Genomic DNA, 26,020 nt, shown 5'->3' on the forward strand with positions numbered 1-26,020 from the left:
CTCATTAACTCCAACAGCTCACTTGGTCCACATCAAGTTTTTTTATGTTTTGTATCTTCACTGCCTAATATTTATCTTTATACATAACATTTATTTTTATACATTATTGTTGATCTTGTAATTGTCGTAAAAAGTTCTCATTGAGTTCTAATGGAACACACTCACAACACTCCACCTTTACACTTCATCCATTCTTTTCACAGCATCATCTTTCATTCATGATTAAATTTAGGAAACTGAAATTATTATTTTTATGGATCTCCCCGCCATCAATCTTTGCTACTTCAGTCTTATTTTTACTAAAGTTATTCTCTATATACTCTATTTTTGTTCTACCTTATCTTAAGATTTTTTTATTATAAAATGGATTTTTATAATTTCAGCTTGGCTTTTTTTATTATTATTCTTTTATTTTTTTTATTTTAACGATAGACAACAAAAAATTTCAATTAAGAAAGAAAGGACTCAAAAGGAGAGTACATCATTGTAGAGTTCATATTAACAAAATTTCAACTTTGCATTTATTTTATCACTAAAACTGATCCTCAACAAGTATGCCACCGGGGGTGGTTTTTGGGGGGGGGGGGGGGAAGGGATGGGAAATATATTATACTTTAATCGGCCCCCTATAACCCCCCTCGCTCAACTCAACCTCCCCTCCTGGTCAAGAGGCAGGATTCAATTCTAAAACCTTGCTATAGCCATCTGAGGCTCTTACAAGCTGTGTTAGCTTACACTTGCCATTTTTTTTTCTTGATAGGTAGGAAGAGAAGGTAGATAACAGTTAGGAAGTCAGAACTCGAGACCTCTTGGTGAACATATGTTTTTTGCTCACCATAGTTCATCAATTACGCTAGACAGCTATTAACACTTGACATATATTCATTTATTAGCTATGTATGTATGTGCGAGAGCGGATTCTTGTATGAGAACCTTGATCCACACTCTGCATGTGTTAGTGGTTTAAATGACTTTTAATATGAAATTAATGGAGATGGCTTTCAGCATTATGAGGGAAAATGATTTCTATGCGGAGTACGGCCCTTGCGCCAAGGCACATTTTTTTTTTTGGGGGTGGGGACAATAATCGATTCACTCCACATGAAAGGGAAAATAACGCTTCTGTTGATGTCTTTTTGCACTCCCTCATATAAAACACTTTCCCATAAATATGATCATGAGTTATACAGGTACTCACCCCAACACTGAAATATGAAGCTTTGGACTTTTTATTCCCAGAAATATTCTGTGAGATGGAAGGTAAGTTAAGCACGTTCCCTTGCGTGTTGAATTAGTACATAAATATTAATGCCCATTAAAGAAGGATTTTCTCTCTCTCTCTCTCTCTCTCTATGTATATATATATAGCGACGTAGCTAGCGAAGACTTCAAAGTTTGTTAACAATTAACTCTCTCGAGCTGCTAGAAAATGATGGGATGTACTGTCCTACATATCATTCGTTCAAATCAATCATCCATGATGCATATGTAATTGAAATTATAAGTATGTATTTAACCATAGGGAAGAAAAATCTTGTACACGGTGGGCACGAAATGATCGCAATCCCCCTTAATATGCACTGAAGATACTCTTGCTTGTGCTTTAATTGATCTGCACGTAACAACATTTCTTGCATCAGATCCACAGGGTTCTTTCATCTTTAATCATAATTTAACAACTAGGCAATTGACTCGAGAATCATCTGATCCACTAAACTCTGCCATTCAACTCGGGTAACTCTGCTTCTTAACTAGCCCAAATAGATCGGAACCTTTGACTCAATGGATCAACCGTGTATATCCATTTAGAAGATCAGCCAAGCCAAAACATCTACAAGTCATTTCGTCATTTGCCCTCTCCTTCTTCCCCTATTGACTACCAACCCTGTTGCCACATTGAAGTAGAAGCATTGTTGACATTATGATAACTTATTAGACCTTATTGGGAATAATCCCCACATCGACTATGGGATTTCAAAAGATTTCATATACCAAATCAGCCTCCCGATCTAGTACTTAAGCATATTCGTTGGATAATTCAACATAACATAGAATTAATTAAAGCTATGAATAAACTACATTGACTAACTCTAAGACTTATGGGCTTCTTCAACTCACAAATAAAGCTTCTGGGTTGGATAATTCAATCAAGGGCGAGATAATGGTATTCAATAGCACACGTACACATGCACCCGCTATCAATGGGAGGGCTCGAGCGACCATCTTCAGCGCGAGGCAACGTAATCTTTTTGCATCCACTGTGAATCTTATCCTTGTTACCTTTCTACGTAGTACAACTTTAGGTTCTCCTTTGTAACAACTTATCCTACTTAACTCAGTTACCAGGGGCTTCACTTCCCCTCCATTGTACACTTCCATCCTCCAGTGAATTGTTTGACTTGCCCTTCCATTGTAATGGTGGGTGCACCGTTGTGCTCAATGGAAGACAAAAGAAAAAGATTCTTCATTAATTATGATGAGATGATGAGAGACTATTGTGGATTCTATGAACACTACCAATTTGGCACAGGAAACGCAGGCCAGACTGTGCATGATATGAGAAGACTGAGCTGATCCCTCTTTGACTTGCGCTGAATATGTTCCTGTATGCCCTTCCATTGGTCTGCTGGTCTAGTGTTTTCTATGCCAGATCGACAAGGTTCTCTCGCCCATACTACACATAATATGTATGTATGTATGTATGTATGTATGTATGTATGTATGTGTGAGAGAAATATTTCCTGTGGGGGAGTGTGGCTCCTATGGGTGCATGAGAGTCAATAGGAGAATACCTGGAAGCATTTTCGTTGGATAATTCAACATGGTATTACAGCAACTGAATGATTACATAATTTAAAATAGAATTAATTAAAGCTATGAATAAACTACATTGACTAACTTTAAGACTCTGAGCTTCTTCAGCTCACAAATGAAGCTTCTAGGTTGGATAATTCAATCAAGGGCGAGATAATGGTACCCAATAGTGCACGTACAAACGCACCCGCTATCAATGGGAGGGCTCAAGCGAACATCTTCAACACAAGGCAACGTAATCTTTTCGCATCCATTGTGAATCTTATCCTTTTTACCTTTGTACGTAGTACAACTTTAGGATCTCCTTTGTAACAACTTTTCCTACTTAACTCAGCTACCAGTCTATTGTTGGGCTTCACTTCCCCTCCATTGTACACTTCCATCCTCCAGTGAACTGTTTGACTTGCCTTCCATTGTAATGGTGGGTGCACCGTCGTGTTCATTGGAAGACGAAAGAAAAAGATTCTTCATTAATTATGATGAGATGACGAGAGACTATTGTGGATTCTATGAACACTATCGATTTGGCACAGGAAACACGGGCTAGACTGTGCAGGATGTGCGAAGACCACGCTGGTCCCTCTTTGACTTGCGCTAAATATGTTCCTGTATGCCCTTCCAATGGTCCACTGGTCTAGTGTTTTCTACCCCATATTGACAAGATTCTCTTGCCCATACTACATGTAGTATGTATGTATGTATGTATTGTTGGGTCCCGATTGACACTGAGAGGGGGGGTGAATCAGTGTGCCAAATATTTTTTCACTTTCCAACTGTACCCCTGATGTGGCAATCACTATTTGCACTTCAATAGCACAGTCTATTGATGCTGCCCAGAGCTGCTATGTATACTACTGACCATTCTTACTGTTGCATGAAACTTACTCACATAACCTGTATTGCTGCCCAGAGCTGTCCCATAAACCTCACACGGTAATCACTGTCACATACATACACAGTCGTATGCACATCCACACTGCACCACCAAGTGGTCAGGTCTACCAGATGTACACACCCATTCTGCAGCCAAGCACTCCAATCCACAATACAAATACGAGCATACACATCCACAACACAAGAAATACGTGCTTCGGCCAGTTGCCTACATGCACGGAGTAATGCCCACTGTCGGGCTCAGTATTTACTCAATACTAATTATGACTGCACCCACAGCCAAGGGAACACATTCCCAGTTTCCACCAATGACATACAATGGCTAGGTCTTCACCCTAGTTTTCTCAGAATGATCTGAGAGGCCGCACCCACGGTAAATAGGTTTAGGTAGTTGTACCTACCAAGGAACACATAACCCCTGTGTCCAGCACCCACTGAACACCAATAAAATAAAGTTGGGCTTATAACAATGCCCTATAGTGAAGCACTCATACATGCAAATTTCCCCCAAATAGACTACAACTATCACTTAGGCATTTTATCAAACATTTTGCCTACAATGATTTATAATAATGGAAATTTGGCAAAAGTGAGGTTACCTTGGCAAGGAGTAACCGTCGGAGATGCAATAATGTCGATCTCCACTTGATGCGGACCACAATCACGTTGTCTCGGTGCCGCCAATGCTTCAACCCCGGTTGGCACTTGGGTTTCTTGAAGCAACTCACAAGAACCAAATTCTAGGTTCTTCTTCTTCTTCTTTCTTTTCTCCTTGTCTTTACTTTCATGGAGTAACAATGGCATTCACATTCACATTCACACACACACAAAGAGAGGAAAAAACTTCTTCTCTATTTCCCTCTTCTTCTCTTCTCTTCTATTTTCTTTTCTTTTCTCTTGGCAACAACCAATAGAACTTGCTACCTTGGTTTCCAGCAGCTTCCTAAGCCTCTAATGGTGGCTATGGATGAAGTGCAAGAGGATGGAAGTGTTTCATTCAAACATTTAGCCTTCCACGAGCTTCAACTCGTTTTTCCGACCACCTCAGCAACCCCTCTGCCTGATTTCTTCCCTCTGATGTGTAGAGCTCGGAGAGATGAAGAATCTCCAACTTGAATCACCCAAATCGGAGTTAAAATGAGAGAGTTATGACCTTTTGAAGTTGGAGCAATGAAATAGCCCGAAATGGAATCTTCGTACGGGTGGCGTAGGCTACACCGGCGGCGCGCGCAACAGGGGCGAGATCTGACCGTAGATCTCATATAAGAGATCTTATAATCCAAGCCGTCCGATTAAACCAACGGACAACAGATCCAAACCGTTAGATTTGAATCTCGATGACGTCATCATGACGTAGGCGCTGACATCGTCAGAAGTGTTGTCGATCTATGATTGGTTGCTTTTCCGGATTTTAAGGGAGCTTGTCTCCCACTCACAAAAGTGAAAATGCATATTGACCGTTGGATCCGAATCTTCCATGATGGCTTTAATCAGATTTCATGAGATCATTAAGATCGGAATCCTTTTTATACTTTCTATACACGCGCGAAACACAATAACATACCTTGATATAGTGTAGCGCCAGTGCATCAAGAATTATGCATCTAACCAATCAAATCCCACGCGCAAGCATCTATCTCGTCCATATCACACCAAAATCTCAGCAGCCTTTGGATGGGCATCAATCCTACGTGGTCGAATCTTGGCCGTCCATTTCACTTCCCTTTACTCCTCTTTATTACAATCAAGCCCCTGCCTCCATATGTTTCAGTGCTTAAAGACCCCTTGCAACTCAGACCTTCAAAATCTTTAAATTACACAAAAGCCCTTCGAATTTCAAAAATAAATTCCGAAAAACCCACCCAACACCGAGAGCAACTGATGGATTTTCGGTTTGGATCTTCGAACCGACTTTACGGAAACGCTTATAACTTTTTCATACGATATCCGATCGAGATGAAACGAAGTGCGTTGGAATCGTAACTGGATACTCTACGACTTTTCAGAAGACTCAATCATCTGAATCATCCATGTAAAAAGACCAAAATACCCCTACACCTTTCCAATGACGTATCTTTCTCATACGGAATCGGAATGCGATGAAATCAGAACCGTTGGAAAGATTGTATTTTTGTCGTATTGTTACATGTAGAACGCTTCCTTTAAAAAATTCATCTTCAATGCCAAAACTGCCCTTGACTGCCATAAATGCCGTAACTTCTTCATAAGGTATCGGAATGTGACGAAATCAAATGCACTGGACTAGGAAAATTACAATCTATATTTTTCATGAAGAACCGATCTTCCAAAAATGTAATTTTCATTTCCGAAAATGCCCTCGATCGTAAATAGGCCAATTTTGCCAGTTTTGACCCAGAAACCCGCACCACCTATTAATGATGTATTAAACCACTCCATGCATACCAAGCTGCTCTGTTATCTCATCGGTGACACTGGATACTACCATGTCATCATTTTCATCCACGTCACCCAAACTGGCCACGTCATCACCGCCACGTGGCCGAGTTGCCAACAAGGACAACTATAAAACAACAAGTGTGTGTATGTTGTGGTGGAATACAGTATCTGATGATCCTGGCAGGTTTGGGTTAACCGGTGTTAACTCGGTCACCGCTCCGGTTCAGTGTGAACGGGGTGTGACAATAACCTTGTCTCTTGGAGCTCTAAGAAGCACAACACTATTGCTCGCTCAAGCACCGAGTCTGAATATCGTGGCCTCGCCTTTGCTACTGCTGAAATATCTTTGATTCAACATCTCTTAGCAGAATTGCATATCTCCCAGCCTTCTCCACCTATGCTCTGGTGTGATAATCTTGGAGCCACATATCTCACTGTGAATCCTAAGTTTCACACACGGACCAAGCATGTTGAATTGGACTATCATTTTGTGCAGGAAAAGGTTGCAAGCAAGGAGCTTGATGTTTGGCTTACATCCTCTATTGATCAAGTGGCTGACATTCTTATCAAACCTTTAGCATCATCTTAGTTTGCTGATTTGCGTTCCAAGCTCACTGTGCTTTCCTCACCTATTCGCTTGCGGGGGAGTGTTGAGGATTAACCTGTCTTGCTCTGTTTCTAACTAACCACATGTCTCTAACCAACCCTGTAACAGATTGTAACTAACTCTCTCTCTTGTAACTCTAGCTGACTGTTCAAATTCTTTACATATAAATACAAACTCTTCCCACTCAAATTGAGTATTTGGGAAAACTCCTAAATATCATCTTTCAAACTGATAATGGGAAAAAAAAAAAAATTGTTCTCTAATTTTTTTCCTTTTCTCCTCTTGGCTACTAAACACAGTCTTAGGGCGATCCATTTAAAGAGATTCTAGTGTGGTTGGAGTTAAGAGGTGGAATAGTTTTACAAACTTTTTCACTCTAGAACATTTGTTTATCTAAGATAAAATTTTGAGTAAATAATATTAAAATTTGCACTTCTTTTTGTTGATGTGAACAAAAAATTCTTCCAATCCAGATCCTCACAAAGTCCTATCAATTTGATTGAAGATGACACAAGAGAATGGGCAATATCACCGGCTTTGCTCATAGCTTCAATCTCCGCCATAGCCATTGGTGTACCCAATCGCTACATCATCACAACCACCTCTACCCTGGCCATTGTAGCCATGCCCTTAAAAAAAAAAAAAAAAAAAAAAAACCCTTGGAAGAACTCCATAGATTTTGTGTTGTGATCATGGGGGATGATGATGAAGTTTCAGACCACGGAGGTGAGAGGGGGGTTTTTCATACCAATGAAGAGTTGGGAGGGTTGTGATGGTTGCCATCGGTCTGGGCAGCCCTTGCACGTCACCATTGCACCCATCTGTGTTCAAACCTCTACCCAACCTCCATCTTAAACCCTTCTCTACAACCACCCTCTCAAACCCTTCTCTGTTGTTGATACATCAGAGCCACCAATAGCAACCGCTGCAACCCCCAAGTTCACTTGTAATTTAGAAGGCCCCTTGCGAACCTAAGGGGGTAGGGTAGTTGGTGAGCAACGAACTTAGTATGAGCTGTAAACTCAGACGTCCTAAGTTCAACTCCCATTAGGCACACGTTGGGACCATTCACATGGGAGTGTTTAGTGCTCTTCATTACTTTTAGTGAAAGTTGAATAGTTCTCATTCAACCCCGGTATGACCTGATCCATGCGGTTGTGGGGTCAGTATGGACCCGTGGGACTAGTCAGGCCTTACCCGTCATTAATAGAAAAAGAAGCCCCCTTGCGGCCTAGGTTGCAAGTATTTAAAAAAAAAAAAAAAGGAATCAAAAAAGAAGAAGATGGTGTTTGTGTGCAATTTGCTCGATTCTTCAACCGGATTGTTCACTCTAGATCTAAGGGGCTGCAATCATTTAAAACAAAGAAAAAGAAAAAAGGATGACGATGCTAATGTGCAATGGACTTGTCTTCCGCCATGGATCTCTCATTTATCTTCTTGGATTGTTTGCCCTAAACCTCGCTCGTCCCTCTTTCCCTTTTTGTCTTACCTTCTCTCCATCTGTCTCCTCCAACCAAACAAATATACAATTGGGAGAATGGGAACGTTATGGGAACTTTTATCTTTTCAAACCAACCAAACGTTATTGGGGTGGAAAATATTAACTTTACGTCAAGTTTACTTCCCCTGTTTTTTATCCCATTAATATGTGGGTCCCTATCGATAATATTCCCACCCCCAACTCCCCTCTAAACAAACGGGTCCTAAAGCATTAGGTAGAGATAGCTAAAAGATATATTACAAGTAAGGTCTCAAATAATTGATGTGAGATTATACCAACTCTCCTACCAAAAAAAGGATTATACCAACTCCAAATAGCTTAATAGTATATTAAGACACATTCAAGTTCTTAAATAATTGATGTAGAACTATACTTCGGTCTTACATTTAAAAAATGATTTTTTTTTCACCTTTTTATCCTTTATCTGTGTTGATCCACTAATATGTGATTGCCTTAGAATTGGAATCCACCAAGACTAATATTGATATTGATCCAATTCGAACAATTCTCCCGATTTGATACTAATTCCTTGAACCGTGTTTCCAATATTAAAAAAAAGAAAAAAAGATGTACTCAAGGCTTTCACATGTACGAGGTCCAAGAGGGTGAAAACTATACAGTAGTGTTACTCCAAAAATGTTGAGAGACTGTTTCGACTGCTTGACCATCAGGTCCAACATCAGTCCCCAATCCAAATGACTTTCCTTGGAGTGGCTTACAACCCACCATGCAACTTGTCATGGCAGCCTCACGGTTTGCTAATTCTGCATCTCATGAGTTAGCCAAGTCGGCTGTGACAGTGAATGGTGCTCTTTTAAATGTGTGGTTCGCTGATTCTTTTAACATCCGTGAACTAGCTAGCTTTGTAATTTGGATATTCTTTCTTCATCCACACACTTCAATATAGCAACTTCTTATAGTAATGACCAATCGTTACTTTCATCATCCCAATCCCCAAAAGCCCAAAACCAGGAGTGCAGCTTGGACCAGGCAATCCAAGCCCAAAGTGGAGCCTCCTACCATTTTTTTTATGGGCTAGTGATGGGAGTTCCTAGCTGTGCACATGTCCATATGATCATGATTCGTAAGTAATTTGATTTTTTAAAAGTGTCATTAATACATTTTAATTTGTTTGAAAAATTTAATTCCTTTCATGATAGATGATAATGAAGGAGAAAATTTTTCTTCATCGTGGATGAAGAAAAACCCACTATTAGGATCCCATAATCCCTTTCTCTTTTAAAATGAAAAAATATCTAAAGTATACTTGGCATTATTCCTGAAGTCCCATCGGCGTTAGTACCTATGGATAAAGAGATATTCTCTTCATCGCAGAGGGTGCCAAAATCCAACCAAAATGGTTGGACCGAACCCTTATTAGGCAGTTTCTGTTGGGGTTTCGGAGGCTAGCTAAAGCTGAACCAACTGAATATATTGCCTGAATCCAGAAACCTAACTGAACCTAGGTCTAAACTAATAGAAAACCAATAAGAAACTGAAAAGGTGAAAAAAATGAATGTTTTTATTACTGCTTTTTAATACTTGTACGTACACTAAAACCGAGCCAGACCAAAATTGGTATCAAATCGATAATAACCCAATAGGAAGAGACAAAATCCCAATGAACCAGATTAAACAGATCAGATTCGAACTGTGGCTTATTCTCAGATCAAAATCGGTTCAGTCCGACCAAAACCAGACCGAACCAAGCTTGGTCTGTGATGAGCCCAAGCGGCCAAGCCTGGACGGGGTGGGCTAGAGTTGAGATTTCCTAAACCCCAATAGCACACCGCTACCTTCACCTAAATACCGTGAAGGCATGAATGGTGCCATTCACGTGACGTGTCAAGTGTGACATGTGAAAATGAGGCCTCCGTTAAAGAACCTTTCTACAGCTACACGTGTCTTCTGTATGCCACGGCTTAAGCGCCAAGTGTCTTTATCAGCTTGAAGATTCTTCTTCCCTCCCCCAACTGATTTTTTAATTTTTCCCCCTAACCTCTAACTGATGCTCTCCTTCTTTCAAGAAGTGAAGCAGTAAAGCTTTTTAGCAAAAAAAGAAAAAAAAAAGAAAAAAAGAAGCAGTGAAGCTTTTGATCCCCTTAGTTCTCCGAAGGTCTCCCATGGAGGCTCTGCAGATCAATCGTATTGTTATCTGCAAATTTCCTCTAACATTGTCGGAGAATCCACAAAATTCGGGTCTGGTCAAGCAAAAATGTTTTGCTTCCTGGAGGATTCGGAGAGGCGGTGCTTCTCTGCTGCTTAGAAGATCTGTCGCAGATAAAAATAAGGTTCAGTTTCGTAGTTTACGAGACAAGTTCACTGCTGGAGCTAGGAGGAAAGACGAGGATGGTTCTCGAATTGGGCTTCAGCTATTTCCTGAGTTTGGTAAGCTCACTTCCCCAATTTTGCGACCTACCCTAGGTTTTTCTTTTCTTTCATACTTTCTGCTTAATTTGTTTGGAAAATTTATTATCCTTGGACCTTGATCTTTGAATGTAGGTGAAGAGGAAGTTGTTGAGTCTGATTTGGGTATAGTTAGTGATAAAGGAGAAGAAACTAAGGGTATTGATGAAGAGGAGAAACCTCCAACCAAAGTTACCTATAACATTGTTTTTGTTACTTCTGAAGCAGCGCCATATTCAAAGACAGGAGGTTTAGGAGATGTTTGTGGTTCTCTGCCTCTTGCGCTTGCTGCTCGCGGGCATTCTGTCATGGTAGTTTCACCAAGATATCTGCGTGGTGGTCCTTCGGATAAGATTTTTGGAGGTGCATTTGATGTTAATTGCCGCATAAAGATCTCTTGTTTTGGTGGGTTGCAGGAAGTTGCATTCTTCCATGAGTACAGAGCAGGTGTTGATTGGGTAAGCAGATGATACCTCCTTATGTTTACGACCTTTTGTTATTTAAAATAATTTAGTTTAATGTTTGCATTGATGATGAGTTCTTACATTAGATCACCTTTCTGGGAAATTATGAAAAGAATGCAAGAGGCCTGCTTATTAGGAGCAAGGAACTGTGAGAACCAAAGCATTTATTTTTATTTGTATAGAAATTAGGGGTTGGTTTTATTCTATGTTATCTTGATGTGTAAGACGCCTATGGATAAGCAATTAAGGCTGGTGTCCAAGAAAAGAAGAATCTAATTATGGTTTCAAGTACTCTCATAATATATTACTAGAACAATTAAATAGAGGAAATAAGTTGCCATGGGGCAAGGGAAAGATATGTATCAAAATATTTCCTAAATAAGGGAAATGGACTTCTTAAAAATATTTCCTAAATAAGGCAAGGGGAGTTTTCATACAAATCTCTTGATTTTAAAAAACATGAAGAGCAATACATTGGTTCCTTTTCATATATGTAGTTAGAAGAAATGTCGGGAAAACTCTTCCAATGCACTTCCTAGGAGTTGAATACTCGACCTCCCAGCTCTGATACCATGTTCGCTACCATTTCACCTAAAAACTTGAACTATTAGGGAAGGCAGTGTCAATGCATATGTCAACAACTTATAACAAAACTGTTTTAGAAGAAATTAAAATTTTTTGCCATGATTATTTATTGTGAGGGGGCCTGTTCTATTTGTTTCTTTTTTATGTTTCATTAATCAGCATGTCACAGTAGATGGAGACCTCTTTTATGTACTCATTGTCACTGTGGCCCAAAAATTGGGACACTGAACTTTTTTCTCTTCAGGTATTTGTAGACCACCCATCTTATCACAGACCTGGAAATCCATATGGTGATAGTCAGGGTGCTTTTGGTGATAATCAGGTAATGTTATAGTTTCCTGGTGGTGATTTTAGCTCATGCCACTAGTAGGCTGCCCTCTCTTTTGTTAATGACTAGACTCCATCTTTCATTTTTACAGTTCCGGTTCACATTGCTTTGCCATGCAGCATGTGAAGCTCCGTTAGTAATTCCACTGAGAGGGTCCACCTATGGCGAGAAGTGTTTGTTCCTTGCTAATGATTGGCATGGAGGCCTTGTTCCAGTGTATGTGATCTGCTCTAATTTGTCCTTGGGGGTATCTTCATTTCTGTTTCCTTTCATGGTTCTCTTCCTCTGTAAATGCATAAAGTATGCTCCTAAAAGAGGCAGGTGCTCTGTCAAAACTCGTAAGAATTTCAGTGCTATTTATTGTGAAAGTTGTTTAGTTAAAGGGCATTTTATCTGGTTTTCAAAGATGTTTTCAAGCTCTTCTTTCTTAGAGGGTGTAAGCACAGTCTGATATTATACTCTTATTTGTAATTTGTAGAAGCTTTTCATTTTTTATCAGACAATATTGTTCATAACATTGAAGTACTGATCTTCTTGAATGCCATTTGTGGTTCAGCCTTTTGGCAGCCAAGTATCGCCCACATGGAGTTTACAAGGATGCCCGCAGTATACTTGTCTTACATAACCTTGCACATCAGGTATATGGTTTTGGCATTGTTGCTTCTGTCTTGGGTACCGTAGTTTGATAGTTGAAGCATACACTGCTCGGTGACGAGCAGTGTATGTAAAATTGAAACACTGGGAAAAATAGTCTGACCATAGTTTCAATTTTTCCAGAAGAATGTGATGAAGCACATGCTAGCAATGACAGCATTGGGTCAATTTATCATGTATATTCCAGATGGAGCTTATTGAAAGCTCCATCCTTGTATGTATGCTATACCTAACATGATCATAATTGTCCTATTTATACAAGGGGGTGGAGCCTGCATCAACTTACATGAATTTTGGGTTGCCACCTGAATGGTATGGAGCACTGGAGTGGGTTTTTCCGACATGGGCAAGGACACATGCTCTTGACACAGGGGAAGCAGTGAATATTTTGAAAGGCGCAATTGTTACAGCTGATCGAATACTGACAGTTAGCCAGGTCATAAGCGCTTAATGATACATCTTCATACTTCATTATTCCCTTGATCCAATATCAGATAGCATGGTAAGGATGATCTACTAGTGAAGTATCAGCACTTGTGGGACATGCAAGGTGCTGACCACAATGTGATGGCTAAACCTGGGAGATCTCCAGAGAAAAACGTGTTTTTGATTCTGCTCACTAGGTCTATCATTTTTTTTTCTTTTTTGGAGGGAGGAGGTTGGGAGGTATCAGGTTAAATGCTGCCTCCTGGAATAAGACCTTTAGCTAAACCATTTGAACATGAATATCCTGGAAACACATAATAAGCTGAGCCCAATAGGTGAGATGAAGCTTATATGAGCTTAGTACTCAAGAGTACAAAGATAGACATCATAATCATCCAGAAGACAAAGTTTTGATACAGAATCCATCCAGGGAGGAACAGTTAAACTGGAAATGGTTTACAGATGCCTGTGCAATTGTGCCACATGATGCTATGCTTTCTGTGGACCAGCCATATAACTGCTGCAGTGGCCTATATTTCTTCTTTCTTTTAGGTTGTTAACTTCAACTTTCTGTGCAGGGTTACTCTTGGGAAATTACTACAGCTGAAGGTGGACAGGGTCTAAATGAACTCCTAAGTAGTCGAAAGAGTATTTTGAATGGTATAGTTTTGAACTGTATGACAGATTGACAGCAATGTCCTGTTTTAGTAAATAAATTTTCTGATGCAAAACCTTGAGATCTGCCAACCTAGTGCTCTTGATCTTAGAAATAAATAATAATATCCCTATTTGTTATTAGAAAAGGTGATAACACCATTTCATTCCCTTTAAAATGTTGTTTTGGGGTCCTTGAAGTATCAACCACTCATTTTTTCTGAATAATGTAGCCTGAAATCAAACACCCCCACCCCCTCCCACCCCACCCCCCCCCCCAAAAAAAAAAAAGAGGAAAAAAGTTCAGCTGTTTGTCTTTTTCAAAAAAGAGAAATGGTATAGTCCAACAGCCATTGACAGCTTGTTGGTGGATCAACGACTTACAAGGAAACACTCAAATGCCTTTAGCCAAGAAAAAAAGGTCAAGAAATACTTGAATGGTACCCTTTGTCTGCACTCTTTATATGGAGCCCCCAATTCCTTCATATAGCTCTGGCACCTATACTTTTCCAGCATCATGATTGTAGAAGCACTCCTCGTGAAAGTTGGCCTTCAAACTCCCAGTTCTAGTAATCTGGAGTCTCTGCCATCGATGAAATAGAACCCTCTGTATTCAAGTATTTGCAGACTAGTAGACTTTTGGGTAATGAGATGGAAGAAATGAGCTTCTGTTCTAGGCCGTTGATCCACATAGGGAAAGTCTCTCCATTGGATTATACTGTATCTTACTTTAAAACCAAATAACTGGCTGTTTCCTTCGAGCGATTTTTCAGTTTGCCTTATTTAAGATTGAGCAGTGGGATTTAGACAATACTGAATTGATGACTAGAGCACAAGGACATTGTGCCCATACCGGCATAAGATCTGTTGTGTCACTCTTTTGCCTTACTATTATTAATTAATGAAAGGATCTTGCTTGGTGTAACCACGGTTGGTTACACTAATACTGTGACCAAGATGGTTTTACCCTCATTCGCACAATTGGGGATGGCCCACTTTATCCTTAGTGGGCATAGATGGTAATACTGTGCTGTTTGATAATGTCAGCATCATCATTCCCCCCTCGTCTTATATAATCCACGTAGGATGGTTATGGTTACACTAAGATTAACCCTTTAAAAAGAGTATATCCCTTGCATGGGTTGCAAATAACCACTTAACCTAGTTTTATAAGAACATAACATGGACCCTATTCTATAATTTTATAGATTTGGCCATGCATAGATGAATACTCAGATGGATAAATATTATCATCTGTACTGTATGGGCTAGCAGATAATTCAAGCATCTTTTAGTGTAATGTGTATATTGGGTTTGAACTTACCAAAAAAAAAAAAGTATATTGGGTTTGCAGAGGTTGATCCATGCATGAAATTATGAGGCGCCCATGACTATGTCACATGTGTTTTAGATCCTTTAATGCTTTTGCTCCAGAATTTTGACACCAAAAAGTGAAATAAGCTTGGGATCTTCAGTCTTTCTATTTTTTTTTTTTAATTGAATTTTTCATTACAACCAGGAATTGTTAATGGTATCAATGTTGATGAGTGGAACCCAGCTTCAGATGAACATATTCCTTTCCATTACTCTGTTGATGACCTCTCTGGAAAGGTGGCTCAGACCCTGAAAGCAATTTATCTTTTAGTAATCTTAGCATCTGTTAAAACATGTTGGTTGTGCACTAAGTGGATTCAAAATGCAGGTTCAATGTAAGACTGCTCTGCAGGAGGAATTAGGCCTTGCTGTACGACCTGATTGTCCCGTGGTGAGATGTGAATCCTTAACTGTGCATTGGTAAATTTGGATAACCCCCTCCTATTTTTATAATTGAAATTGAAATTGAAATTGAAATGGATTTCTTAGATCGGGTTCATTGGGAGACTGGACTACCAAAAAGGTGTTGACCTTATTCTCTCGGCAATTCCAGAGCTTATGCAAGATGACATCCAATTTGTAAGTCAAGTCTTCTTTTTCTCTTGTTGTCTTGTTTAATGTTCTTAAAATTCTATGGTCATGTCACTACCAATCCAATCTTATTTTGAGAAGGTTCCCTTATGAACTATAATTTTTTGCTTTAATTGTTAACTAACATGTAAACCCCTGCGCCTGAACAATTTATTATATAAATTAAATAGCCATCTTCAAGAAAGATTTGGGTTTCCACTTTCTAGCCATCTCCAGAATACTCAACCAGTTTAATGTTAATCCTTAACTAGGAGATTACTAACTTGAGCTATCTTATCCATTTCAGATTATGCTTGGGTCAGGGGATCTATGGTTTGAGAATTGGATGAGAGCACTGGAATCTACTTATACAGACAAGTTTCGGGGCTGGGTCGGATTTAGTGTCCCTGTATCTCATAGAATAACTGCAGGGTATAGAAGTTGATATCTGAATTTTTCTGTTGACTTTTATGAGAAGTGATTCTTAACTTACTGATAACAATAATGTCTCAACTCTTGAAAATGCACAGCTGCGACATATTATTGATGCCATCAAGATTTGAGCCGTGCGGACTGAATCAGCTATATGCTATGAGATATGGAACTGTCCCTGTTGTGCATGGCACTGGAGGGCTTAAAGTGAGTCAACTTTGAAGGAACTATAATTCCCAAATCATTTGTACAGGTCATAACATATGAGACATCTCTCTGTTTTCCTCTTTCTTGTTACAGGATACGGTTGAGAATTTTAACCCATATGCTGAAGAAGGCAGCGGTCAGGGTACTGGGTATGTAGTCTCTTCTAAAACACTTGGTTTTGACATATTCTCTATCATAAACTGCTAGTTTCCAGAAATTCAGAATTATGGTGTCTTTAGATACTTCTACAACTTTCTGACTTTCTTCTTTTTTTTTTCTTTTTTTTGGGTGGATGAATAACTTTCTGACTATGTTAAACTTCAAATGATATCAAAACTTAAAATGTAACTTCTTTAATTACTTCGAAGGATCCTAACCTACGAGGTGAGACTGCGATAAAGGAAATCAGACTAGATAGTTACCTCTTGCTGCCATTTTTTCATTGCCTCAGGGCTTTGGAAATGGATGGCAGTTGCTTCTTTCCGTATTTCATCTAGAAAAGCAACCATAGGTAATAATCGAGAAGGAAACACAACTTTCTCTTTGGAATAACTTTGGAATGCCCTCAAATTACATCTGAAGTTGACAATTAGACACCACAGAAACATCAAATTGTAGACAATGTGTCTTCTGTGGGAAGTAATTCTCAATTGGATGCATGGGCCATCAAAATTGTGACTTAAATCATGCTCCACTAGTTTGTCGATCTGGACTGCACAGTCCTTGGCAGATAAATAAACAACATAACTTGCACTATATAGAATGTCAAAACCATCTGACATATTTATAAAAGAACAGCACACTTAAAGTTTTATCACTGTCCAAAAGGAATATCATCAGTTGGAAACGACTGGAAACTTCTATTCCCTCCCCCCTCCCCTTTCTTTCTTTTTTTTTTTTCCACTATTTTTCTTATTTTATTATGTAATTGTGTCGGAAAATTTCTTGAAAGTTTGTCTGAGTAATGCCCATAAATGGTATCGTTATTCAATCAATTTTTCATATTTAAGTAGGTTTATATATTGTGTAAAATGTTCTCTTCTTCTGTGAAATTTCTTAGTTGAAGCAGTTTATATGTCATATTATTCATAACTACTTTCTTGTATGCTTGACAGGTGGGCCTTTTCTCCATTATCAAAGGAGAGTATGTTAGCGGTAAGTTCTAGTCTTTAGTTTTCTTACCAAACGAGGGGTTCAATATTATTCAACTACCTAAAGTTCCCTTTAAAGATGCTTCAAGCATTGTGACTTCTTAAGATGAAACAATAAACCAAGTGCAAATAGAATTGGAACGACCATTAAATAGCCAGGGTATCCTGTAAGGATCCCAGAATTTTGAAATGGGTTGGTGTTCTGTTTCACTGCTAACTGCACTTCTTCCCATTTAAATTATTTTAACTTTGGTTTTACAACAAAACAGCATTATTGTTCAGGCATGCCTCAGAAATACAGATTCAATACATGATATTTTTTCTAAGCTGGATATAATTTCAATTCATAATATTTATCCTAAACTGGATGCAATCATACTTCTACTTAGAGCATGTGAAGGAAGCATGATAAAAATTGGGGAGTCCTAGTCTTTATGGCTTGAACCAAGGATGCTCCGGTATGCTTTTTTTTTTTTTCCCTTCTTGCCAGGGAGGGGGACCAATAGTGCCTCATAGTGGGGTAGGATTTCATGGTAACCTGGGTCGATGGTGAACTTTGAAAAATATTCAATTATCAAAAATTTCGTTTGGGGGGTAGGTGGGGAACAAGCCATGGAGAAGGGATTGAAATTTCAATCTTATTCACCAAAACAAGAAAAAATCTGTCTTTTTTTTATTGTATGACACATCACTCCCATCCTTGTGTTTTGACCAGTATTTTTCTGTGCCATGTCGACAATATACATCTGTTTATTAGAGAACCAATACGACTATTAACAAAAAAGTGTTTTAGGCAAAAAAATTTCAGTCACAGAATTGTTGATTACTTGGTTATTGAATATACAAGGAAAAGTCTTTCATTTTTGTTTCCTTTCCCTTTCTTTCCTCCTTTCTTTCCTTCACTTTTATTTAGCAAATTTGTCCATCGTGGATCCATGTAGCCGATCCCATTTAGTTGGGATAAGGCTCTGTTGTTATTGTTGTTGAAGGACAAGTCTTGCATTTTTGGTGTTCATTAGTTTTTGATGGGTCAACAAAGGATCTCAGCATTTAGCCTCATTGAAATGGTTTTCGAGTGAGAGGTAGCCGTGTCAATGTGAATTTATTAGGTCCATTAATGTGAATTTATTAGGTCCATTCACTGAAAAGTTCCCTCTTGGAAGAAACTCCACCATTACATTACATTATGTTTAGTTTTCCTGAAAATGCCATGTAAACGTTTCTTGCTGGGTTTTAAAACAAGACCTACTGACATACGCACATGATTATTGACAGGGCCTGAGGCTTGCCACTGGGACATACAGGGAACACAATTCTTCTTGGGAGGGATTGATGAAGAGAGGCATGGAGAAGGACTACACCTGGGACAAAGCCGCTACTCAGTATGAGCAAGTTATTGAATGGGCCTTCTATGATCCACCTTATGTACAATGACGTTAGAAAAGCATGGATATTTTTCACTGCCTACCCCATTTTGTATGAATTTGTTAATAGTAATTTTTTTTTGGACAATTATTTTATTTTATATTATTTTTTTGTAAATTTTTTTGTTGGACACCCAATTTATCTTCGTCCGCTGCTGAGTTGTTGTAAGATCAAACACCAAGAAACACGAATGATAAAGAGACAATAGATCCGTACGACACAGAGATTTAACGAGGTTCACACACCAGGGTGGTGTGCTACGTCCTCGGGCGAAGAAGAAGATGATTCACTATACAGAAGAGAGATTACACCCTAGTAGTGGCGAGGAAAAACTCGCCCTCAAACCTTAGCTCGAAAAACCCCAAAATACAATGACTTTCTCAACAAGCAACAGTAATTATATATACTCCAAATCGCGGGTCGACCCATCGGGTCGTGGTCGATCCGGTTGAACCATACCTTAGGGGCGGGGACTACGCACCTCCATACGAGATCAGTGATGGGCTTCAGGCTTGGGCCTATCGGCCCAACCCCTCTGCTTCCATCACAGATCTTAGAAAATTCCCCATTCGGGTCGCCACCAAAATATGTCGGATCGGGTCAATCTTCAAAACGGGTCAAGAATTCGAGACAAACTTAAACTTAACGGTTGTTAATAATTTCATAGAAAGAAGTGTATAAATTATTTCCATGGCAATTGATCGGTGGGTATTTCAGTTACTGATGTATATGGAAAATATCTTCCTATGTTTCCATTCTCTGGAGGATACTGGAGTTTCTGTAATATGTCTACTTTAAAATGATCACCAAAATTATGGCATGAAATCTGTTTCTTCTTATTAGAGTGTCTCTGTGGATGATATCGATGATTTTAATTTCTTTAATCCAAGGTCTGTACTGTACAGAATGGTGGAACTGGGCAATTGAGCTTTTAGAGCTGCCTCTGATTCATGGGCAGAAGCATGGACTGTAGTTTCATATGCCAGCCAGCTTCTTGACATAAATCTCAATTCTAGCAGGCTTGAGAGGAGAGGCTGTGCCCTAATAAATTTTTGTAGTAGATGGAACAGAGAATGCAGTCAAATGAATATGAGAGATGTTATTTGGTTCCTCAAAAGTCTTCACCTTCAACCTCCACAGCTGCCATGAAAACGACAATGCAAAGGCTGTGTTAGGTTCTGTTGGTGACCAACACATCTGTTCAAAGGCAAAAGTCCTTCCAGTAATTTTTTCTTTACCTCCTTTGGTCTTCGATGAGAGAGAGTTAGGTTTTTCTTGCTGTTATGGCTCTGAAAACAATGCTCATCCTGTGCAACTGGCCAAACACAATAAATAAATAAATTGATACAACCAAACACATTAATTTGTGACTTGATCTCTATTATAGTAGCTCTCAATCCTTTTTTTGGCAAGAAAATAGCTCTCATTCCTTGTTTGATTCGGAATTAAGCTATGACCATTGATTTAGTTCATGGTACTATAGATCCCCAACTCAACTTAATTTTCATATACTCTTTGTCCTCTCAACTTGGGGTACAACAAACTGAACTTGAAGCAGATTTTTTTCCTCTCTATATGCAAGGGAATGACTTCTGCAAACTCTGCAAAAGCCCAATCCTTCAACTCTTCCTCTCTATATGCAAGGGAATGACTTCTGCAAACTCTGCAAAAGCCCAATCCTTCAACTCTACCTTTCATGTATATATTAACATATTTTCCTCTTTTAATGGACTATCCTTTCCCATCTCTTCAATGCATTCAACAAGTTATGATAAAGCTGAGAAACCTAGAAAAACCATTCATAGGGACTCATATATTATGCTTCATTTAACTATGATAAAACAGGGGATTACAAAGAGTAACTATACAAAGCCTACTCATTAAAACAAGCATACAAATATCATATTTTCCTCTCTCTATGTAAGGGATTGGCTGACTCTCATCCTTTCCTTGCCTTGATCTCTATAGATTATAGAATCCCTGCTCTGCGAGCCAAGCTAGTATTTATTTTTCAAAGCTTCCCCTTCCCCTTCCCCTTCCTCTCTCTCTCTCTTTCATTTTAGACTTGTATCTTCATAGCTATCTCTACTGTACTGTACTATCTGCTTCTCCTTCAAGGATTGTTCTCTGCAAAAATATCCAAGAGCCCAATTGCCTGGTACAAACAAGAACGACATTTCAATAATCCATCCTTAAAAAAGGGGAAATGAAATGGGCAATTTTGATTTAAAACTCAGAAGTACATACCTCAGGCACACTGAGTTCTAAGCGAAACTTGGGGCCATCGTAATGGTGGAGGATCGGCCTGAATGCATCTTCCTCGAGTGGATCACAATTCTTTCTTGTAACAACTCGTACCTGAGCAGGAAAACGCGATTCTCCAGGACACTTCTTGTCCTCCCAAGCAGTTGGATCGATATTAGTTCCTCCAAAGCTCGAAGCCTGACCAACAATTAAAAAATAGTTGTTAGAGAAAGAAGATGAACCTTAAACAGAGGAACCCAGAAGTTAAATCGAAACATTTTTGGGGAAAAGAATACAAACCAACCTCGAAGATTCCATGCATTTGGTGGGTGGAGTAGTTGTACAGGAAGAGGGGTAATCCAGGAGTTATGGCTCGAACTGAATCTCGGTATCGAGGAGGAAGACCTGAGTAATTAGATTCAAACAGATCATCAGATAAATGAAACAAAACTCAGTTTTAACTAGTTCGATTTGATCTAGGGAAAAAGCATACCAAAGAGAAGTCTTTTGAGATTTTCCTGCATAGTATCGTTGTTGCAGACGAAGATATAACCACCAATGGTCTCGTTCCTCGGCAGAGACTCCGATGCCGGAAGAGTCTTAAATCTCTTGTCTGCACTGTTCTTGCTATTAGTATTATTGTTGTTACTCTTCTTTCCACTTTTGGCTTCGTGATCTTCTTCCTTGCTGTTGTTATTGATTCCCTTGCCTTTGCTGCCACTGCTACTGTTAGGGTTGATGTTGAATCTACCATTATTATTGTTGTTGAAACCTGTGACAGGTTTTGGATAAATCCCCTTATCGAAGACGCCATTAACACCGACGTTTACGTTCTTCAGAACTCCATCAAACCCACCTCCGACTTTCCATCCATCGTTGAACCCATTAAAATCCGACCCTCTCCCCATCTTCCAGCCATAACCATTGAAATCTGACCCATTTGGTTTTACATCATTGTTGATAGAAGAAACTCGATCACCACCCACCCTGATATCAAAATTCCTCCTTTCTTCAGGCCTCTTCGTCGGTAAAGAGTTTCCCCATATGCTATCGTTGATCGATAAATTAGCCAAATTGTTGGATTGCAGACGAAGCTGATCACTGAACTGCCAAAACGACTGTTGATTGTTCTCCATCTTCTGGTTCTTCTAACTAACTATGGGAAAGATTGAAGGATGAGGTAAAGATGATTGGTTTAAGTAATCTCTGCAACCACTTCCTTATATTTAGAGATGAGAATAAACATGAGAGATATAGGAGAGGAAATTACGAGGAAGAAGGGGAGGGTGATATAGCGTGTAGATCCCTCAAAATGAAGAATCTCAGAATGGAAAAATAAGAGGAAAAAAAAACATTATAGACTTGGAAGTCAATAAGTGGAGGGTGTAAGTAAATGGGCCCACATTGAGGACGGCATAACCGCGTCTCTCTAGAAGACGTGTGAGTTCTGTGACGGATAAGGCCGAACCGACGAAGTCTTTCCTTCTTTAGGCTGTGTGTGTTAACTATGCATTGAAAAGAAAAGAAATGAAAAAAATCTAGAAAAAAGAAAAAAGAGAGAAAATAATAGAAATGAAATGAAATAAAAAAGTTATGGCTGTTTGCTACCAATAGAAGAAAAAAAAAAGAAGAAATTGGTTTCTTTATGTTTTTTTTTTTTTCTCTTCCATCAAACAGTCTTACTTCTTTACTTTGTTTTATGGGCTCATGGGCTGAATTATTCAACAGGTATGTCTATCCATCTCATAGGGCCCAAGTCTAGGTGTGTCGGTAGGTGGTCTGGTTTCGGTTGGATTGAACCGGTTTAACTAGTATTAGGATAAATCAAAATCAAACCATTAATACAAAGTTCGTTTTCGGTTTCCTTCTGATTCAGTTTCGATGTTTTATCGAGTTGGCTTAATGGGATTTGGTTGGTCCGGTGCAGTTCGGTTTTATACCAATTTTGATGAAGGGTCAAGGAGAGTTAAAAAAAAAAAAAAAAAAAGATTTGGTTTGGTATTTTCGGGTCATTTCCGATTGGTCCAATCTGTTCGGCTGAAACTTAGACATTTCTAGGCCAAGAGCTTAAATTACACCATGTGTGTGGAGGGCCAGATGTTGATGTTGGTGGGTTCTATCATCCGTGTAAAAGATAGCCATGTATAAGACAATATGTGAGTCCGTGACCATCTGTTTGATCTGTAGGCAGTGTCTTTTTTGAAGATTTTGAAGGGTAAAAGGGTTTAATATTGAAAAATTCAAAGGGTAGTCGAGTTGGTAAGAGACTTTCGTTTCAGGAAGCATATGGTTCTGAGTTCGGTATTTCTTACTCCTTGAGGTCATCCATTCAGGGTGTTTAATATTCTTCATTGCTTTTGGTGTTCAACCCCGGTCTGATCCGATCTATGTGATTGTAAAATTAATATGGATCTACGAGACTAGTTAGATAGGTCAAAGGCTTGAATACCCTTCTTAAAAAAAATATATATATATATATATATATTAGATTAAGAAAGTTATACAAAAATGATTAGATGATTTTTTTTTTAAATGTAGAGGGTGATTAGATGACTTGATGCTGTGGGAATCTGTTTTCTTTTTGTGTTTAAAAAATCACATAGACTAAGCTTAGATTGGAAAAAGTTCTCCAGTGCAATTTCTATCTTGCATAGGACTTTTTATTTTTATTTTCTCTTATTTTGAAGAAATAGCTCCATGTAGATTTCTCTTAATATTGGCAATGCGGAGAACCTCATCTACTGTTAAAAATAGGGGTGTCAAAATAGAACCGGATTAATTGCATGATGAAAACCAAACTGAATCGATTCAATATTGATTCTGGTTTTTTGAAACCGTCAAATGATCAAAACCAATTGAACCAATTGATAAGACTCTAAAATGATTTGTTTTGACAAGAAATCAAATGAAAGGGCTGTCAAAGAATTCGATAATAGATCAGAGAGAAAGGATTTCCTAAAAACTGTGTGGTTTCTGCACCGGTATGAAAAGCCAATGAGAACTTATATAGAAGCATCATCATTAATTTCCATTTCTTAGCGTACAAGATTAACACTTACTCGTCATGGTTTAAGCCTTTAAGGGTATTCATTTTTAATTTCTTTCTAGAAGGGGGTGGGGGTTTGAATTCACTCTTGAAGCGTTTAAAAATCTACGCGTCACCACTCCCCACCCACTCTCTTAGTTTACTTGAGGGAAAGGAAATTCTCACCCCAAATATGGAAAGATTCCACACGTGAGTGACGTTTTCCGAGAAAGGCAGAAAGGTAAGAGGGGGTCCAAATGTTTGGCAGTTCATGTTGATTTTTCAGTCATCGTTCACACGCGTGTCCCACTAACTCTAACATGCACACACGTGTCCCACCAGCTTTAACACGGGTGACTAATTCAAAATTCTGAAATGGGCCAAAGAGAAAATTCTGAAAGTTCATGTATCATATACACGTGTCCTACTGGTCTAACACGTGTGACTAAGTCTCCTATGAATTGGTCCATATGGAGGTGTGTGAAGGGTCAAGAGAAAGAGTGAAGCAGAGACCAATACATATTGGTGGTAGTGGGTGGCGCACAGCGCACCTACCTGGAGAGCTATGGGCTACCACTATTCTAACCTTTGCGAGTTCCCAACAACCAACACCTGAGAGAAAATAGACATATCAACTAGGGGTGATTCGTTTTTTTTTTTGAAGATTTTGAGGGGTAAAATAATTCATTTACTTAAAGGTCTATGATTGATTAGTCCACAAATTAATAACCCCAAGGGGTTAACGGAGTTGGCAATGGAACTTTGTCGCAGAAAACGTGTAGTTTTGAGTTTGACTTCTTTTATTTTCTTAGAACCATATACACGGGATGTTTAATAATCTTCATTACTTTCAGTAAAAGTTGAATGGTTCTCATTCAACCCCGGTATGACCCAATCTATATAGTTGTGGGTTGGTATAGACCTACAGGACTAATCAAGCCGAAGGCCTGGATATCCCATCTTTAGTAAAAGAAAGTCCACGGCTGAAAAGTAATGAAGAACTAGACATCCCATGTGCTTTCTGAGGTAAAGATCCCTTACCAACTTTGCGATACCCATTTATGATAAATATATACATACTAGATAATTTTGATGATTTTCTCCAATATGCCAATTTTATCATTTGAAGCTTTATCATCATAATTCTAATATTCTTCTAACAACCTACATTAAAATTATATTCTAACAATCTACAGCCAGTTGAGAAAAAAAAAATTATGGTGAATACTTTTTTGGGAACAGAACCTATCGGTCTAGCATAGTGAATGCTCAGACGCGGCCGTTGTTTTCAGGGGACTGAAAAGACATCGCTACCCCTTTAAAACAGGGGTTGTGTCTGAGTTGCCGCCAAACCAGCAAGGTTCCTTCTCCCTTTAACAACATACATCTACGTTGACATTATATGTCAGCCTTTTTCTCACTCACCATAATAGTGAAGAAAGATATGCAGAGTGTAGATCTTACCCCAAGTACAACATCAAATATATCCGATTGAAGGGCAATTCATGTAACCGACCCCATTTAAGTTATGTAATCGACCCCATTTAGGTTAGATTTTACTGATTTGTTGGGTTGTGTTTCTTCCTTTTTACTCTACTTATTTTCTTTGTTGTCTTTGGTCATCCATGTAACTGACCCTATTTAGTTGAGATAAGGCTGAGTAGTTGTATGGTGCATACTTGGGACTATGAATTGTTATAATTTATAACCATATATCATGCCAACAAGAGCAGGTCCAGCTCCTTTCAGACCCTTTGCATGTAACTCCTAAAAATGTCCAAAAGTGAACGAGTGCATTTAAGACTGACCTAACCCTATGGTCGTTAAGTAGCTTTGAAACA

General features: G+C 38.9%; 2 protein-coding genes across 2 annotated transcripts; one reads left to right on the forward strand and one right to left on the reverse strand.

Annotated features, from left to right (window-relative positions):
- Positions 1 to 9,246: 9,246 nt before the first annotated feature.
- Positions 9,247 to 19,027, forward strand: LOC122075800 (starch synthase 1, chloroplastic/amyloplastic-like). Its single transcript, XM_042640970.1, has 15 exons — positions 9,247 to 10,622; positions 10,737 to 11,098; positions 11,934 to 12,011; positions 12,109 to 12,233; positions 12,574 to 12,655; positions 12,934 to 13,107; positions 13,676 to 13,757; positions 15,271 to 15,362; positions 15,454 to 15,516; positions 15,615 to 15,704; positions 16,003 to 16,127; positions 16,226 to 16,334; positions 16,428 to 16,483; positions 17,450 to 17,489; positions 18,761 to 19,027. Exons 1-15 carry the CDS (start codon positions 10,358 to 10,360, stop codon positions 18,917 to 18,919), a joined length of 1,902 nt encoding a protein of 633 aa, XP_042496904.1. The 5' UTR covers positions 9,247 to 10,357; the 3' UTR covers positions 18,920 to 19,027.
- Positions 19,028 to 20,712: 1,685 nt separating this feature from the next.
- On the reverse strand, positions 20,713 to 22,479 carry LOC122075450 (B2 protein-like). The gene is made up of 4 exons (XM_042640484.1): positions 21,648 to 22,479; positions 21,459 to 21,559; positions 21,158 to 21,352; positions 20,713 to 21,065 (listed from the first exon to the last, which is right to left on the reverse strand). Exons 1-4 carry the CDS (start codon positions 22,288 to 22,290, stop codon positions 21,024 to 21,026), a joined length of 981 nt encoding a protein of 326 aa, XP_042496418.1. The 5' UTR covers positions 22,291 to 22,479; the 3' UTR covers positions 20,713 to 21,023.
- Positions 22,480 to 26,020: the final 3,541 nt, after the last annotated feature.

This window comes from Macadamia integrifolia, chromosome 4 (assembly GCF_013358625.1).
Source record: "Macadamia integrifolia cultivar HAES 741 chromosome 4, SCU_Mint_v3, whole genome shotgun sequence".
Taxonomy (NCBI): domain Eukaryota; kingdom Viridiplantae; phylum Streptophyta; class Magnoliopsida; order Proteales; family Proteaceae; genus Macadamia; species Macadamia integrifolia.